The sequence below is a fragment of the Tamandua tetradactyla genome, chromosome 21 (genome assembly GCF_023851605.1).
Source record: "Tamandua tetradactyla isolate mTamTet1 chromosome 21, mTamTet1.pri, whole genome shotgun sequence".
NCBI classification, from domain to species: domain Eukaryota; kingdom Metazoa; phylum Chordata; class Mammalia; order Pilosa; family Myrmecophagidae; genus Tamandua; species Tamandua tetradactyla.
The window spans coordinates 8,771,029-8,789,967 of NC_135347.1; the positions used below are offsets into that span (position 1 = coordinate 8,771,029).

The 18,939-nt window shown below is 44.4% G+C and overlaps 1 protein-coding gene across 4 annotated transcripts; it reads right to left on the reverse strand.

The window, feature by feature from the left end:
- Window positions 1–5,187: 5,187 nt before the first annotated feature.
- FAM170A (family with sequence similarity 170 member A) lies at window positions 5,188–11,152 on the reverse strand. 4 transcript variants are annotated; one of them, XM_077138676.1, is made up of 6 exons: window positions 10,828–11,152; window positions 8,318–8,461; window positions 7,480–7,532; window positions 7,240–7,347; window positions 6,399–6,457; window positions 5,188–5,829 (listed from the first exon to the last, which is right to left on the reverse strand). In XM_077138676.1, exons 1-6 carry the CDS (start codon window positions 10,895–10,897, stop codon window positions 5,769–5,771), a joined length of 495 nt encoding a protein of 164 aa, XP_076994791.1. In that variant the 5' UTR covers window positions 10,898–11,152; the 3' UTR covers window positions 5,188–5,768. The 4 variants fall into 4 exon arrangements, 3 of the variants coding, with proteins under 3 accessions (XP_076994791.1, XP_076994789.1, XP_076994790.1); XM_077138674.1 differs by having other exon boundaries at window positions 5,191–5,829; window positions 7,240–7,532; window positions 10,828–11,151; XM_077138675.1 differs by lacking the exon at window positions 6,399–6,457 and having other exon boundaries at window positions 5,680–5,829; window positions 7,240–7,532; window positions 10,828–11,148.
- Window positions 11,153–18,939: the final 7,787 nt, after the last annotated feature.

An 18,939-nucleotide genomic window follows, 5' to 3' on the forward strand; every position in this document is an offset into this window, starting at 1 on the left:
ATCCAATTGATATCTCCCATGAGTTTTTGCAAGTCATTGAGGGTATGTATGTTGTCTAGCCTAAGAGACACCTTTTGGGGGGATACATGAGTAGGTGTAATTTTTGCCCCCAGGAAGGTGGTAATCTCTGCTATCTGGACTTTTTCAGGGGCTACTTCTAGGTTGGCTTTTCTAAGTGTAAGGACTAAATGTGACAGAGCTGTCTTAAGGAGATCTGTGTCTTTATGAGTCAGCAAAATGTCATCCATATAATGAAGGATTTTTACTTGGGGGAAGTGCTGCCGGGTATCGGCCAGTTTTGCAGCAACATACAACTGGCACATGGTAGGGCTGTTAGTCATGCCCTGGGGCAGGACTGTCCACTCAAAGCGGTGACAGGGCTTCTCTTGGTTAAGAGAGGGCACAGTAAAAGCAAATTTTGGGGTATCTTCAGGGTGAAGTGGAATGGAAAAGAAGCAGTCCTTGAGATCCAAGATGACAATAGGCCAATGTTTTGGTAGAGCTGAGAGGAGGGGCAGCCCAATCTGAACAGGTCCTAAGGGCTCCATGCAGTTATTAATAGCCCTTAAGTCATGTAACAGTCTCCATTTACCTGATTTCTTTTTTATGACAAATACGGGGGTGTTCCAAGGTGATGTGGAAGGAATGATGTGGCCCTTTTTTAGTTGTGCTGACACAAGAGTGTGTAACGCTGAGAGTTTTTCCTTTGGTAAGGGCCACTGAGGCACCCAAACCGGGGTTTCGGTTTTCCACCTTAGTCTTATAGGTGTGGATGGGAATCTCCCCTCAGTGGCCCCTAGGAAAAACCCAGGCCTCGTTTATCAGAATTGGAGACAGCCTGTATAGGTGTTGTGCGCCCCTGCAATGAGGCTCCTAAGCCTTTGCCAGGGACATATCCCATTCCTTTTAACAGATGCTTAGAAGTTGGAGAACAGTTACTGGTCAAAGTAACGTCCATCTGGGCTAGAATGTCTCTTCCCCATAAGGACACGGGCAGGGCTAACACATAAGGCTGAAAGCTACCTTGATGTCCTTCTTCATCTGCCCAATGAAGGGCAGTTGCACTCAGCATGGGTGCTGAGACCTGGCCTATTCCTCTAATGGTGTCCTCCGCCTTGCACGTCGGCCAGGCGGAGGGCCATTCTTGTTGTCTTATAATCGACCGATCGGCCCCGGTATCTAGCAGGCCCAGGAAGGGTCTGCCTTGTACCTTAATAGTCAACATGGGTCGAGACTCCAGAGACATATGGAGGCCCTCAAAAACTTCTCCAGTAGACCCAAATCCCTTATCTCCTCTTTGTCTGGCTTTACTCGGAAAGAGCGGATGTAAGCTGGGCAAGAGCAGGAGCTGTGCCAGCTTATCACCCTCTGCAATGACCAGAGTACCTTGCTGAGATTGTACCATAATCTGGACATAACCTGTGAAATCTGAGTCTACAATACCTGGTATAACTGTTAATCCTTTCAAGGCTGTGGATGCTCTCCCTAATAGGAGCCCCACAGTACCTGTTGGTAAGGGCCCTTTAAAGGAGGTCCCCACCAATTGGACTCCCATGGAGGGGGTCAGTACAAGCCTGGAGGTGGCACAGAGGTCCAGTCCTGCTGATCCGGGGGATGCACGAACGTGGACGGGTGTTGTGTCGTCGTATGGCAAGCAAGGGGGCCCACCGGAAGGGCGGACCCCCTCTGCCCGTTTTTTGGAACCTGCTCAGGACGGCCAGAAATGCGCTTGCCCTGCGCATCGAAGGCTGATCTACAGTCTTCTGCGCGATGGGGTCCCTTGCGGCAACGGCCACATAGTCTGGTCATCGCATACGGCCTATCATATTGTTGAGTGGTGGGTGGTTGGTCTTTATTGGGACAGTTTCTCTTAATGTGTCCCGACCGGCCACGGTGATAACATCCCTTAGGTCTTATTCCTAAGTCTTTGGTTTTCTTTGTATTTACTTGTAAGGAGCTGGCTAGCATGGCAGCTAGACCTGCAGCAGTTAACGGGCTGCCAGCGTCTCTACAGAGACGAACCCACTCCGTCATGCTCTTTCCCTTGTTTTGTACCAGGATAGCTTTACACTCTTTATTGCATTGTTCAAATATCATTTGTTTGACTACGGTCTCTGCTACTCCTGGGTCTGAGAAAATTCTCTCAGCCGCAGTTTGCATTCTGGCTACAAAATCCACGAATGGTTCAGTGGGGCCCTGGTGTATGCTACTGAGTGAAGCTTGAGCCTCTCCCTGGCCTGCCAACTTTTTCCAGGCGCCTATGAAACAGCGGAAAATCTGTCCATAGACTTCTTGAGGGAACCCTGTTTGATTCTGGGAATGGGCACCTTTCCCCAATAGCATATCTGCATTCCACCCACCACGTCTCCCCGCTGCGTTTTTTGCGGCTTGTTCCTCAGCCAATTCCTCAAACCATGCTTTCCAATCTATGTATCGGCCTGGTGGCAAAGAAGCACGGGCCAACTGATATATATCTGCAGGTGTGTGATTCAGGGCGGAAAGGTTTTCAACCATATTCAATGTAAAAGGGGCATTGGGGCCATACTGATGGACGGCCTGCCTCAACTCCTTTAAGACTTTGTAATCATATGACTCATACTGATTATTACCTTGGGGATTGATAATAACCGGGTACATTTCTGAAGCTGGTTCTGGCTTAAGCGGTTGGTAACCACCCAGCATACCGAAAGGCCTAAAGGTTAAAGAGGGGACCCATTTCCAGAAATGCCTCCTTCCACTTGTTGATGATATGGGGTCTTGAGGGCCTGAGTATTCAGGTGGGGGATACAGCTGTAGATGCCCCTCCCCCGGCCCGCCTGCAAGGGGTTCCGGGTTCTGCAAAGGCGGACCAGCGTAATTACCGGATTCGGACACTAGGGGGAGCTCTCAGTGAGGTTTCTTGCCGGGATCACTGGGAAGCTGCCGCGCCCCTGCAGCAGGCGCTGGCGGGGCGGAAGGCTGCGTGGGTGAGACAGGGGGCCTCCCCCAATCGATCAGCGGAGGCGCGTCTGCACCCTCGGTCTCATCACCATCTGACTCTGAGTCAGAGGTGTCTGAACTAGTGCTTGACTCTGGCGGCTTACAAGTGGGCGGCTCACTTTCACAGGAGCCGTCCGCTAAAAGGGTCTTTAAGGGAGCTAACAAAGGTGAACTTCCTGACTGCCCCATGCTTGCAGTCGGCACTGGACCTTAACCAATCGGGGAGCTCTCCCGACTCACTGGGGCTACCTGAACGCCCACAGCCCTTAACTCTCACGTAATAGGAAGCACTTACCCTCTCACATTGATCAGGCGCGGAGGGTCCGCCGTGAACCCGAGAAGCACGTCCTCACCAGCTCGGGGAGAGGCAGCAGAAGAAGGTTCCCCGTACGGGCCACCACTTGTCCGGGACTTCTCGCTCAGCGTCAAGCCCCCGGCCGGCGAAGGGGACAGAGGAGAGAGAGACAGACGCAGACAAACCGACTTGAATGGCAGACACGAATCCGTAACACGCGGCGGTTGTGAGCACAGACCTTTACTGGAGCTAAGCTTGCATTCTTTGTAACAGGTTCCGCGCGGGCTAAAATACCCCACGGGGGAGCAACCTCTATGCGGCCGTCAGGTACGGCTCCCTGCGGGTCGTCTCGCTTTCCCCGTCCGGGTAACGCCTTTATATACAAAATCCAAACCCAATGGGCTAACGCCACGTATACAAGGGTGATTGGTAGACAGGGTTGGCGGGCGCGTACGTCATACGCGGAGGCAGGATGCGGGCGCCATCTTGGCTCACTTGATGGGCGGGGGGAACTCTAGAGCAGGCTGCGGCATGTCCACTAGGCCCGACCCGGGAGGCGGCTCTCCACACCTGTCCAGCCAGCCTTATTCAAGTGTGAGTCTGGGGAAATCACACTGAGCTGTAATACCCAAATAGTTTGTGTGGCATGGGTTGTGGCCATTCCCTTTTTATGGAAAACTCCCCATATGTTTTCATTTGTTATGTGGGTTCATTTAAGTGGGTTTAAGGGAGTGGAATTTAGTTATAGCAGGTTCAGTGGAATCCCATCAATAGTCTAAATAAAGCAATGAGTTCAAATATGGCTTCAAATGGCTCTGAGGTTACCTTACTCTGAGCGGGATTCACAGTCTTATTCAAAATGTGTTTTGTCAGTGGCACCACAGAAGATCTCGTATGATGTCATAGATCATTTAATTCCCTATTTCATGGGTGAGACCAGGGGCTTGTCAACACCTTTCTTATGAAACTACTTTGAGCACCTCAAGAATTGCCTCCTGCAACACTCACTCCTACCTACAGGGTCTCATTTTAGCACCCCTCCAAGGTTTACAGGGAAGTCTCCATCCCAGCAGAAGCCAACAGTGAAAACTCTCATTTGTATAGCCTAGATCCTACTAATTTGTGTGGAATAAACTCTAGGTGTTTGAAGCAGTTCATGGAAGAGAGAGATCAAAAGGCATTTCAATGAAAGGAAAGGAAATGATGCAGATCACAGAAAAGAGGTGGAAAGAGATAATGCCCAATGGACACAAGAACAGGTGAAGAGAACAGAAGGGAAAGCCATAGGATGTAAAATAGTTGTCAGAGAGTAGGTGGAATCCACAAGAGGGTGATGTGAGTATGGAAGGCTAGGAAAATGCTCAAATTCGTGTTTCTATGGAGAGACAGTTAAAGGAGGGACTAGGGGTCTTGAGACAAGGGATGTAGATATACAGATGAAGAGGCTGGGAAGTGGTTAGGAAATGGGTTCATTATTGTTGAATTAACATTAACAACACTGCATTACTGGGGCCATTATTTGTTCAATAAAGCCCCAAAGAAGAGCCTTTCCAAGCTCTCAAAAAATCCATGAGATTCTGAAGCTAGATATTATTGTTAAAACCAAAACAAATAAATCTCTGAAAATTATTTAATTCCATCAACCCTTCTTGGGTCTGTTTTGGCCTCCCATTCAGATTAGGAAGACACGCAACTCCCCCTCATTTCATTTATCAGGAGGAGTCTTCAGGGCCTCCAGACACTTAGGTCCAGTGAGGGGTAGCAGTGTGTGACTATGAAGGTCATTAGAGATGAGGGAGTCAAAATCATGAGAGGCCAGATGGAGAGTTTATTTAGAAATTGAAATATTGTCAGAACTGGAAGTATCAGAGCTTATTGGCTCCAATTCCTTATGCAGCCATCTCTTCCCCAAATTCCTGATTGTGATCATCTGGACTGTGACGGTGTCTCATCATCTCAGGAGGAGTGTCTTCCATGCAACCCTTCCATAAAAGCTCCAAGCCTGGAAATTTCCCCTTTTAGCCCTGGTATTTCTTTGCAAAGCCACAACCACCAGTCCTTCTTCCCCGACAGACATAAGGAATGTGCAGACCATCCTCCAGATCTCTTAAGCTTCCTTTCTCCAGCATAAACTATGTTGGTGCTATCAACAGTGACTCATAGGACATGGTGTCCACAGACCCCCCTACTTCCCAATTTCTTCATCTGAAGTCAGTGTAGTTTAAATGGCCTATGAAAAATGTGATACCCAACCCTGCAAAAATACTCACACAAAAGCCTAACCAATCCCAGGAGCTCAGGTACTGCTGGTGGTGTATGTCTTTGTGTGATGTGAAACCTCATCACAAAACACTAGATGGACAGATAGACAGATAGAGGATAGATGAATGAATGGATTAATTAAGCACATAAGTAACTGCCATATCCAGGCAAGGTTTGAAAAACAGCTTTTATTGCTTGTGATATTTATATGTTAGGCTGGGTGTGCGTCCCTTCATCCTTTTTCATACCAGTGTCGTTCTGTCTGCTGCTGTCTCCACAGAACTTTCTTCTCCCTGGAAGTGAGAAAACAAATGAGGCAGAACAGATAGAGACAAGAAATGCTCTGGCCTATGCTAGTCAGAATTATCCTCCTAAATTTCAGAGGCACACCCACGAAGGTATTTATCCCCAGATCAACTACAACAAAAGGAAGGCTCTGGTACATTTCCGTGTCTTGGGATCTCAGTTCCATATTATCTCTTCTCCACCTTCCCATTTCCCCAAGAAGGCTGAGGCCGAAGATACTCAAGCCCCAAACCCCTGACCCCACTAGGCCTTCTGGCCTTTCTGCAGGCCAGCCCTGGCCTTGGGAGTTGCCCTGAGCTCTCTGACCATATGGGCTGCTGGCAACATTTTCTCTTAAAATTTAAACAAATCATGGAAACCTTGAGAAAGCTCCCAGTCAAAACTCACTCACCATCTTCTCATTTAAGTAAATGAAGCTCAATCCCCAGAAGCACTGGGTATACCACCAGTGGATGCAGCTGCAGAGCAACCAGGCAAGCCAGCTTATCCCTACAGCCCCCTCCCCCTGAGTCCTCATAGCACAGGCTCAGAAAACTGTATGGGTCCCAGACATTACCTCTCCCAAGAGAAGGCTACACAATCTTCTGGAATCTTCTGATGCACAAGTCTCAGTTGCTGTGCAGAGACCCAAACAGAGAAAGACACTTCTTGGTGACGAGGAGAACAGCTCTACTTGGCCCTTGAAAATTCTCAAAACTTCCTGCAGGAGTTGGAAAGCTCGGGACCAACTCTGACTTACAGTCATGACTTCATTAGCTGCCTGGGCAAGGAGGAAGTTATTCCGCCCTTTAGTTGTTCCCTGAGCTGGTAAAGCCTCCAACTCTCCCTTATGGAGGCATGAGCCTGGATTAGGGGGACAGTACTAGCTTGGAGAAGACACAGGCCCCTCTGCAGACCCCAGCCCCTGCTCACTTCCTGTCCCTTGGAGAATGAAACACACAGCCTGGACATTGGCTCCAGGGTCTCCTCGTGCCAAGGTCTACCCCTGTGGGCTGCTCGTCCTCATCCTCTTTTTCTTCTTGCTCTTCTTCCTCCTCCTCTTCCTCCTCCTCCTCTTCCTCCTCCTCTTCCTGGGTGCTCTCTGATTCCACATTGCCTGTCAGCTGAGTCATGGTGAGATGAAAGACGTGGCAGCTGAAGCCCTCCCTGATCCCATGCTGTACGTGCTCCCGCAGGACCGCCAAGCTGGGGAAGATCCGGCAGCAGGCCATGCACCTAAAGCCGTTCTCCACAGTCACCAGCCAGTCAGGCGTCCTGGCTCTGGGTCTCTCCTCGATTGCAGGTGACCCTGGTGGGCTGTCTGACTCTGACTTCTCCTCATGCTCTTTCTCTTCCCCGCTGGGCTCGCCGTCAGACAGGAGGTTTCTGGTGGACATATCAGAGGGGTGAGTACCTACCCGCACGTCCTCAGGAAGGGTCGCTTCTTCCATCCTTAGCTGCTTTTCTACTGAATCTGAGGTTTCCTCTATCTCCCAGGAGACAGCCACACCTTTTTTCATTTGTACCTGCATGTAGTATATTTTCATGCCCCTTTCCTCTTTGTTTACACAAGGAGAGGATGCACAGGTCTTATAGGATGAAGGGGAGGATAAGGAGACATGTTGTGAGGGGGAAGGAATCGCCTCTCGTTCCCAAACCTGGGCTAGTGGTGATCTAGATCGAGGGCTGTCTTGATGTAATCTCCAGAATCCTGGAAAAGGAAATTGGAGACATTAGAAGATCATGCATGGAGAATGCCAGAAGCCGAGGGAACCTAAGTGCAAACATGTGTGATGGAAGGGAGAGGGACACTGATGGGATGCAGTTGCATGATCAGCTTGGTACTTGTTGTTCACATCATGGAGTGGCATATCAGGTATCATTCATAGGCTTTTAACTTGTGTGTGTAGGGCTACTGGAGGTGTGTCATTGTAAAGGTGTGTCAAGTGTAGTTGTGAGGGCCACACGGCTGTGGAATTTCTGTGGGAAGCACGTGCTTTAAGAAGAAGGTGGGTTTATGATAATGTAGTTGTTTTACTTGTGGAACGTGGGCTGTGGTCAAGGAGAAAGTGGTGCTGTGAGTTACACATTCAAGTTTTGTGTGTGTGCTGTGAATGGATATGCATGGAGTGCGGGTGTGTGAGAGAGGCGTGTGGACCTGAGCTGGACAGTCCTGCTGCAGTGCTGATGCCCTTCTCTGGACGGCAAAGGCCCAGGCAAAGCCCACGTAGTTCCTCCAAAGGTGCTCAGTCTGGTCCCTTTTCCACACACCCCAAGCCTTCCTCTCTTTGGCGTCTCCACACCTTGATCACACCACGACTCACGCTTTCCCACAATGAGCTCACACCTGGTTCCCTAGCAGCTCTGTCATCCTGCCAGGGCTCCTCCACAACTTCCTGACAGCCTCCAATCGCTCTAGGTTTCTCTTCAGCCTCATGCTTGGTTTCCCTTGGATCTCATGCCTCACCCCGCACCCAGGTTGCCCAGCACCCTTACCACCACGGATGAGCCTGTGTGGAAAAGAAACACAGGAGAAGTATTCTTCAGAGATGGAGGACAACTCCCCTAGTCCCAGGCCCCAGCCTTTGGACACTCCAGTGGGTCTCGACTGAAGGGCATCCTCTTGTGACGTCCAGATTCCTGAGAAAGGTACAAAAAATCAGAGATAGGGTGGACTGACTGGGCATGTTTGCGAATCATTCATCCATTCAAAAAATATATACTGAGTGTCAGAATGCACATGTCCACCTGTAGAGCTGATCCTGGTGGACCCGCCAGCATTTAACTACAGTCAACAGTTCGTATTAGTGTCTTATTAGGGACGGATGCCTGTGTGGTGACAGTTTATGTATCTGGAGTGCAAAAGTGGTGTGTCCTGCCTAAGCCTTTATAAGTATGGTATCTGTGTGGTAAGTATAGTGTGAGTATGTGTATTACATCTGTGGTGCATTTTTATGCATGGATTTTTTTGTGTGTCAGGAATTGTGCAACTCTCCCTGCTTATATGGTATGTTTTCATTCATTAGTTCATTAGTCTATTGATATGCAATGAGTATTTACTATGAACCAGGCACCATTCCACTATTCCAGGCTCAGATAATACCAAAGAAAGCAAAGCCCCTCTTCTCATGTAGCTACCATTCTATTAGGGAAAGCAGACACTAACAAAAATACGATAAGAATAAAATGTGTCAGCTGATGGTAAGTATACAAAGGTATGATTGACAGATGCACCAAATAAAAATATATGTAATATTTCAGACCTGCTTAATCTGAGTGTAAGCATGTCTTGTGCAATATTTAAAACCTACTTGTATTAAAAAAGTATTCACTGTTTATCTGAAATTCATATTTAATGAGGTTGTCATATTTTATCTGGCAACCCTAATAAAGGGGTGGTGGTGAATCTGTTTTATTGTGGTTTATATAAATTAAGTCTGTTATTACTCTACATTGTGTTATGGGTGTGGTGTGTATGACCTGTGACTAGTTCTTCTAAAGATAACTAGAGCTTGTTTAAGGTAGCTGTCCTGTGTGAGAGATACAGGTAAAGACATATGGATGCTAGACAGAGATTGAAGTGGAAATGGGGATGGAGAGCAAGAACAGACGTACTAGAGAAGGAACTGGACATGGATAAGATGGTGAGCAAGCAAGAGAGAGACATCCAGAGTTTGGCGTGGTAAGAGGGCTGTGATGCATATGGGCTGTATGTGAATGTAGTATAGGAGTCGTGTGTGTGTGTATGTAACTATATGTGCTATGTGTGGTTTATGTAGAGATGTTTGACCTTGATATGTGACCTTTCTCTGCACCAGAGTGTGTATGAGTTTATGATACTTGTCCCAGGGAAGAGACTTGGCGAGAATTCTGTATATGTTCCACGTGTATGGAATGGGCCCAGGTCCAGGCATGGTGCTAGGAACTTTACCATGCAGACTCCATATCCGATGACCACTCCACCTCCTTTCTTCCTGCCATCTCTCCTTCTCCCCACCCCCATGGATAATATATTCTGAGGTGTAAAGGGTGTTGGTGGTGGATCATTTCCTCCTTCTTCTTGTCCACCCCCTGTCTGGAAACCTGCCTTGTTCTCCAGGCCTCCATTTCCAGGTCTCATCCTACAGCCTTCAGATCCCCAGATCCTGTGGAACATACTGGGCTCTAATTTGGGGCAGAAGCCTTCAGCTGGATTTCTGAAGTTGCTTCCTTTCTGTCCTGCATCCTACACGTGATCACCTCCTTCTCAGGGCAGGCTACTTGCTTTCATTTAATGCCTGCGGTTATCACAAGGCCTAGAACGCAGATCCAGGCTGTTCTCTGCTCCCAGCAAAGATCACCCTGTTCTCCACTCCCAACAGGGCCCTGATAAGGTTTTGCCCCCATCCATCAGGGTCTCAGTCTCCATGAGGTCCTTCTCCTACTCCTTCATTTCCTCTGGGAAACCCCACACCTGTGCATTCACAAACTCTGATAGATCAATTGGTAATGTCTTCCTGTTGAAGGAATAAAAACCTCATGCTTTCATTATGACCCCACCCCTAGACAAACTCTTACTCTACTTTAGAACAAGCATTTCACTTCTGAAGATATTTTTCAACAAGGCCTGCACCTCATTGGGCTTCTCTCTCCTCTTCAACCAAAGGGGCAATGCAACTGACAGATCTCTGTCAGTATCCTTCATGCACTGCCCAGTGAACCCCCAGGGAAGGACCAAACAAAGAAAATAAGAGGGAATGAGGGGACTCAAAAAAACTGTAGTTCTGAGACTGTATGAGTGGGCCCCATTAGGTGTCTGACATCGTCCCAGACGTGAGCAGTCTTACAAGAGTAGTTCTCAGGCTAGCAGGGCTTGGGACATCTTTCTGTGCCACCCTCAAGATGGACATGGCTTCATCCTCCGATACCAGGTCTCTGCCCTCCCTGCTTCAAAGGTGATGCTTCTCCTCAGTCCCACTTTCCTAGAAAAGGCTCTGTGGTTAGCCATGCTTGTGCCCAATACATACCTTCTCCCTTCTCAGCAGATTCCTGGTGCTCTTCATTTCCCAGGTGTTTCCTCTTCTGTCTGCGTTTCATAGTACCAGTTAGAGGAATCTCTTAGAAGATGCCTAACATCAACCTCCCCTTTTTTCCTTACAGGTTCATCCTTCTTAGCTCTCAGAGAATTTACTAAAATGATATAACTGAATGTACAAATGAATATAACTGAAACTAGTTAAGTCTCCCAAATGGCTGAAGGACTCAGACCACTTAGAGAACCAGCAGCAGTGCCCAGTGCTCACAACACCGGAGGGCTGTTAAGGTTCAAAGGTCACCAGACCCACAGCAGGATTCTCTGACCTCAAAGATGACATCATAGCATTCTATTGGACAGCTTGGTCCAACACAGTCTCTACAACTGCAGAGACCCTGTTTTCAAAATCAATTCCTTTTTCCCAGTGGAAACTCTCCCATGAATCAACTTCCATGTCTTTCAAATGTGGTAGGACACTTTGAGAAGTTAATCTGTTTATGTCTTATTTATTTATTTTCTCCTTTTATTGCATGCTTTCCCTTCTGCGCTCAAGCAAGTAGCATTGTTCAAGGAAGGGATGTGGTGGGAATGGAAGCAGAAAGAGCATGCTGATAACCTCAGCTTTTAATTCTAAAATCCCAAACTTGGCACAAAGGGAGCAGAAACATAATGGGAATCCGCAGGATTCTGGAGTCCAGGTACTCCCCCTCTTCCCCTACTAGAGTATTGAGAGTGACTGGTTAATTCAGAGAGAGATATCTGTGGATCACGGAAGAATGGGCCCTCTGAAGAAGGACCCAAGAAGTAGACATGGGAAAAACTCCAAGAGGAGTGGCTGTACTGTGAATAAAACAATCATGATAACCATCCCACGTGAGGCAGAAAAGTCATCAGACCTAAAGGAGCCATGACAACTGATCTGGTCTGCATCTAAACTACAACCTGTATGCTATAATAACCAGTGATCAGGTGGTCTAACCCCCACCCTCAAAACCTTGTCCCTGTGTATGATTTCCAAGAGGTGGAAATAAAAAAAAAAAAAAATCGGTAAAATCAAGCCATAAAATGCAAATCAAAATTATAAAATAAATTGCATACTGTTTCCTGCATCATAAATGACAATTCATCTGGCTCCCCAATTCCAAATCTAAAATGAAAGGTATCTCATTTTGAGGCAGTGGCTAAAATCCCGTGCTGTACAGGTTTGAGGTCTGAGGAAGACTTCCAGAAGTCATTGCTGATATTAGAAATACCTAATGGAAAAGGTACATCTGAATTTGAAAGAGCAAAGCAGAATGTCTTAAAGTTCCCAGGCCTTTGGAGAATGAACAGAGGGCAAATAAAGCCTTGTTAGAATTTGCTGATGAGATTAAATATTCTAGTTTCCAAGAGAATTTCTAGAAGAGAAGGGATAAGATGAATTTTCTAATGTTTTGTTGTAGAAATTTTCAAACATACAACATATTTTCAAACATACAAAAGTAGAGAGCATTGTATAATAGGAATGCAGCCCCACAATTCCCATCACCCAATTATATTTTTCCCCATTCCTGGTCTATCCACTCCCCTTCCCCCAACATACACACTCTTTCTTAGTTTTTCGTTCTTTTCTGTTTTACTTTAGGTGTATTTTGGGCGAGGTAGCAGGTGCTGGTGTATTTTAAAGTAAATCCCAGAGATTATATTCTTTCTCTTATAAATGCTATAGTATGTATCACCCACAGATAAAGACTTTTTAACATAAATTACAGTATTTTCCCCAGTGAATTTGACTATAATCCCTTCACATAATTTAATAACGAAGCCATACTCAATTTTCTCCAACTGTGTTCAAATGTCTTTTCATACTTTGTTCAAACCAAAATCCAAACAAGGTCCACACGTTGCACCTGGTTGATGTTATCTTTTAACCCACAACAGTTTTCCTCTCTTTTTATGACATTTATTTGTTGAAACAATGAAGTAGTTTATTCTGAATTTTCCACTTTTCAAAATTGACTGACTATGTACTTTTGACACCATTTAACATGTTTCCTATCACCTGTATTTTATTGTAAACAGGTAGTTATATCTAAAAAATTCATTAGATTCAGATTCAATTAGGAATATTTCATTGGTGATACTATATACCTTCCCATGGCATCAAAATAAGAATATAATGTATATCATCCCACTTTTAATATAGTGTAAAAATTGATCAATGTGTTCAGATGCTCTCGTCTTGATCCTTCCACTGTAATGTTCCCCATCAATCATTCAGCAAATAGCATTAGCACCTGTTGATGATCATTGCTCCATTAGAGGTTGAAATTTAATTAAAATTTTTAATTCTATCACCCCAAGGAGGAGGTTCTTAAGGCATCTTTAACACTGACCCTCTCTCTGAGAAAGAAAAGATGATTCCAATGGCATCAGTTCAGCTTCTCCAAGCTAATGGAGTTTATCATGGCAAATCAAAGCTAGGTTGGGACCCACTTTATTCAGTCCTCATTCAATCTTCACTCTATAAATATATATTGACCCCAATATGTGCCATGTATGCAAGATCCTACGGGCAAATATCTGTGAACAAAACAAATAAAAATCTTTCAGGGAACTTCTATTTGTAAGAGAAGGCAAAAAAATTTTGAAAACAAGTAAAATATGTAGTAGGTTCAATATTGATAAGAGCAATGCAGGAAAAATGAAACAAATAACAGGATTTGTGACAGTAGGAAGCAGGGGACATTTCTGTGTTCATGAGGAGCATAGTGGTTTGGAAATATGTACTCTAGGAAAACATGTTCTTAAATTTAATACATTCCTGTGGGTGTGAACCCATCATAAGTGGCACTTTCTGATAAGGTTGCTTCAGTTAAAGTGTGGTCCACCTCAATTGGGGTGGCTCTTAATCCTATCACTGGAGTCCTTTATAAGCAGAACAATATCCAGACATGAACAGAGAGACACAGAGGGAGAAGCCAGAGGATGCGCATCAGCAGAATCCAGAGAAGGACGAGACCTGGAGATTCCCCCATGTGCCTTGTCATGTGACAAACTAAGAACCAAGTATTGCCAACAGCCAGCTCTGGAAAACCAGTCTTTGGGAAGAAACATTGCCTTGATGATGCCTTCATTTGGACTTTCTTTTAGCCTCAAAACCATGAGCAAATAAATTCCCATTGTTTAGCCTGACCCATTATATGGTATTTATTTGAGCAGGCAGGAAACAAAAACAGGGGGTCATGGAAGTCTTTGTCAAGAAAGCCTTGATTTAGTTAAGACTTTAAAGCAGTAAGGGAGCTTATAGTCAAGGTAATGTTTTCCAGGGCAAAGGAAGAGACTGGAGTCCTGCTTGGCCTGTTTGGAAGGAAATCATTGTACCTGGAACTGAAATAGGGAAAAAAGAGAGGAGGAGAGTAGTAGGAGATGAGGTCAGAGAGATAATGAGGGGACAGATGATGTAGGACATTGTACGCTATTAGACTGCTTTAGCTTTTATTTTGAGTAAGATGGGAAGCTTAGAGAGTTTTGAGTAAGAAATTACATTTAAAGATCACTATAGTTACTTTATTGAGAATAGAATAATGGGAAGCAAGAGCAGAATCAGAGAGAACACCAGTTCTACTGCAATAGCCCAGGAGAGAGGTGATAGAGGATCACAAAGTTAGTTATGAAAATAATGGTTAGTGGTCATTTTCTTGATTTATTTTGAAGAAAAGGACACTGGAATTTGCTGGCGCATCTGTTAACCTACCAAATGGAGACTGGGGGGACATGTGGAGAATAAGCTTAGAGTAGTAAGTAGCAAATCTAGTGATATCACTTCCCACCCTCAGAAGAAGACCATTTTCAAGGCTTTAAAGAATAGCAGAATGTCATTTGCCTTGTTATGGAGAATATGCTTTGATACATCAATAGAAAGAACACTCTGCTGCTAATGGTAAAGCTAAGTATAGAGAGGGTCACCCAAAACCAGAAAGAAAGTAAACAATGATATGACCCTGAACCTAAACAAGTCTCCATTAATAGGAATTAGTTTTCATCCTTCTGGTAAATACCTATTTCCTAGAAGAAAGAAGAGAGTAAGGAAGGAAATTAACACTGTAATCTCTCATTACCTGCAGCCTTTAAATCAACGATGGCTGCTTGATGCCAATTCTACCATCACCACTCACTATGGTACTTAGAGAGTCAGAAGAAAGTGAACACCATGCAGTCAAGGTTGGTCAGGGACAGGAGTCACAGTTCTGGAAGGACACACCCCAAAATGTAAGTCATTGCCTCTTAGTCAAGGAGAAAAATGTGAGACAGGTAGAGAGGACAGTGAAAGGTGATTTTACTGTTCAGATTCTATGCTCTGAATTTGCTGGGATTGTATAGCAAGAGTATATTTACAGATGACTTGGGTAATTAAAAATACATATATATATTCCGGAGAAGATGGCGGCTTAGTAAGACGCGCGGGTCTTAGTTCCTCCTCCAGAAAAGCAACTAAAGAAACAGAAACAATACGAAACAGCTCCCGGAGTCACGACAGAGACCAAAAAGACAGCGTACCCCATTCTGGAACAGCTGAACGGGCAGGGAGAATCTGCTGCGGTGAGCTACCCGAGGGGCGCGCGTTTTCCCGGCCGAGGCGGCTGGCGACTGGGGTCCCCTCCACGCACGTGGCTCCCCGGTCTGACTGGGAACGTTGGATAGCGGGGCCCTCCCGTCACGCTTGGCGTTTCGGGCCAGCTGGGCAATTAGGACCGGCACTCCCCCAAGCCAGGGCGGCCGGCGACACCCCCCGCCCTCCACGCGCGGTTTCCCGGGCCGACTGCCGTGCAGACAGACGAGCGCCACGAGCTCCACCTACTGGGCAGGAAAAGAAAAACAGCCCAGAGATTTCACAGAAAAACCTTTCAACCAGCTGGGTCCCACACCCAGGGAAATCTGATCAAATGCCCAGACACCAGCAGAAAATAATGGATGACGCTCGGAAAATTGAAGATATGGCCCAGTCAAAGGAACAAACCAATAGTTCAAATGAGATACAGGAACTGAGACAACTAATGCTGAATATACGAACAGAAATGGAAAAATTCTTCAAAAACCAAATCAATAAATTGAGGGAGGACATGAAGAAGACATGGGCTGAACAAAAAGAAGAAATAGAAAATCTGAAAAAACAAATCACAGAACGTATGGGAGTGAAAGACAAAGAAGAAAAAATGGAAAAAACAATGGATACCTACAATGGCAGATCTAAAGAGACAGAAGCTACAATTAGTGAACTGGAGGATGGAACATCTGAATTCCAAAAAGAAACAGAAACCATAGGGAAAAGAATGGAAAAACTTGAGCAGGGGATCAGGGAACTGAATGACAATATGAAGCGCACAAATATACGTGTTGTGGGTGTCCCAGAAGGAGAAGAGAAGGGAAAAGGAGGAGAAAAACTAATGGAAGAAATTATCACTGAAAATTTCCCAACTCTTATGAAAGACCTAAATTTACAGATCCAAGAAGTGCAGCGCACCCCAAAGAGAATAGACCCAAATAGGCGTTCTCCAAGACACTTACTAGTTAGAATGTCAGAGGTCAAAGAGAAAGAGAGGATCTTGAAAGCAGCAAGAGAAAAACAATCTGTCACATACAAGGGAAACCCAATAAGACTATGTGTAGATTTCTCAGCAGAAACCATGGAAGCTAGAAGACAGTGGGATGATATATTTAAATTACTAAAAGAGAAAAACTGCCTACCAAGACTCCTATATCCAGCAAAATTGTCCTTCAAAAATGAAGGAGAAATTAAAACATTTATAGACAAAAAGTCACTGAGAGAATTTGTGACCAAGAGACCAACTCTGCAAGAAATACTAAAGGGAGCATTAGAGTCAGATACGAAAAGACAGAAGAGAGAGGTATGGAGTAAAGTGTAGAAAGAAGGAAAATCAGATATGATATATATAATACAAAAGCCAAAATGGTAGAGGAAAATATTATCCAAACAGTAATAATACTAAAAGTTAATGGACTGAATTTCCCAATCAAAAGACATAGAATGGCAGAATGGATTACGACCCAGCAATACCACTGCTAGGTATCTACTCAAGGGACTTAAGGGCAAAGACACAGACGGACATTTGCACACCAGTGTTTATAGCAGCATTATCTACAATTGCAAAGAGATGGAAACAGCCAAAATGTTCATCAACAGACGAGTGGCTAAACAAACTGTGGCATATACCTACGATGGAATATTATGCAGCTTTAAGACAGACTAAACTTATGAAGCATGTAATAACATGGATGGACCTAGAGAACATTATGCTGAGTGAGTCTAGCCCAAAACTAAAGGACAAATACTGTAAGGTCCCACTGATGTGAACCGATATTTGAGAATCAGCTTGGAATATATCATTGGTAACAGAGACCAGCAGGAGTTAGAAACAGGGTAAGATAATGGGTAATTGGAGCTGAAGGGATACAGACTGTGCAACAGGACTAGATATAAAAACTCAAAAATGGACAGCACAATAATACCTAAGTGTAATGTAACTATGTTGGAACACTGAATGAAGCTGTACCTGAAATATGGTTTTTTGTTTGTTTGTGTGTTTGTATCTTTTGTTTTTGTTTTTTTTCTTTTTCCTTTTTATATATATATATATATTATTAGTATTATTATTTTAATTCTCTTCTCTATATTAACATTCTATATTTTTTTCTGCTGTTTTGCTAGTTCTTTTCCTAAATCGATGCAAATGTACTAAGAAATGATGATCATACATCTATGTGATGATACTAAGAATTACTGAGTGCATTCGTACAATGGAATGATTTCTAAATGTTGTGTTAATTTCTTTTCTTTTTTTTGATTAATAAAAAAATTTAAAAAAAAAAATACATATATATTAAAAATGAACCAGAGAGGCACCTACTTCCAAGAAATTATAGTAGACTCTCTTTTCCTTATTCATACCATGAAGTACAAGTAAAAGTCTTAGACATTATAAATAAAACAAAAAAAGAAAACTCTAAAAAGTGGAGGGAACTTGAGCCCCAGAGAACAACATGGTGGTAAGTTTCTTCTTCATTTTTTTCTGGGTTTTCTTTTTGACTCAAATATCCCTGAGTAGTTTCTGGAGAAGCCAGTAACCTGTAAATGTCAATGGCAAATACAAAAAAAAAAAAAAATGCCCCAGTGAAAGCCAGCTATTTAGCCAAAGAACCAGTAAAGGGGCAATTTAGCCAAGCAGAAAATTTTTAGAAAACAACTGCTCTACTGCAGCCAAACCTACAGAAATAAGTGTGGCTCTGCCTCCACGCATGCCAGAAGGCCTGGTGGGCAGGTAGACTTCCATATCCTCAAGCTGTAGCAAGTTGCCCTAAACATCCTGGCACGTTGGTGGCAAAGAAGTCCAAGTAGGGATCCAAGACCTTTATCCTCATTCCCACATCTGGCAGTAATAAGCTTCTTACCCTCCCTGGTAGGGTGGAATTAAGGAGGCAACACTCCCCACCCCCACAATGAAATCAATGGGGGCCACATGGGGAGCAGTAACAAAGTACTCCACCCCTCCTGCCACAGAGATTCAGCAGAGGCCTGTGAGGAGCCGTAACTGCCACCACCGCCATCACCCCAGGAGTAATGAGGCGCCCACTTCTACTACTCCACCCAGAGTGGTGTAAAAAAATAGCTAAAATAGGCAGTAAATAAAATAAAGGTTCAACATAATACCCAAATATCTGAATTTCATTAGAAAATCACTTATCATACCAAGAACCAGGAAGATCTTGAAATGAATGAAAAAAGAAAAACAATAAATGCAACATCAATGACAGAGATGTTGCCATTATTTGACAAGGTTTTTAAAGTAGCCATTATAGAAATGCTTCAATGGGCAATTACAAACACTCTTGAAACAACTGAAAAAAAATAAAGAAAAGACAGAAAATTCTCAGGAAAGAGAAAGAAGATACAAAGAAGAATCAAATGGGAATTTTAAGACTGGAAAAAACAATAACAGAAATGCAAAGCTCAGGTGATAGGCTCAACAATAGAATGAAGGAGAGAGAGGATAGAATCATTGAAATTAAAGATATAAAACCAGAAATTAAACAATCTGAATAATAG

Bases quoted from the DNA above. Each gene is read 5' to 3' on its own strand.
- FAM170A (XM_077138674.1), bottom strand. From the start codon at position 10,897: ATGAAACGCAGACAGAAGAGGAAACACCTGGGAAATGAAGAGCACCAG. The intron at 8,462-10,827 runs GTATGTATTGGG...TACCTTTCTCAG, and splicing joins ATCTGCTGAGAAGGGAGAAG to GAATCTGGACGTCACAAGAG. The intron at 7,533-8,317 runs GTAAGGGTGCTG...TTCCTTTTCCAG, and splicing joins ACACAGGCTCATCCGTGGTG to GATTCTGGAGATTACATCAA.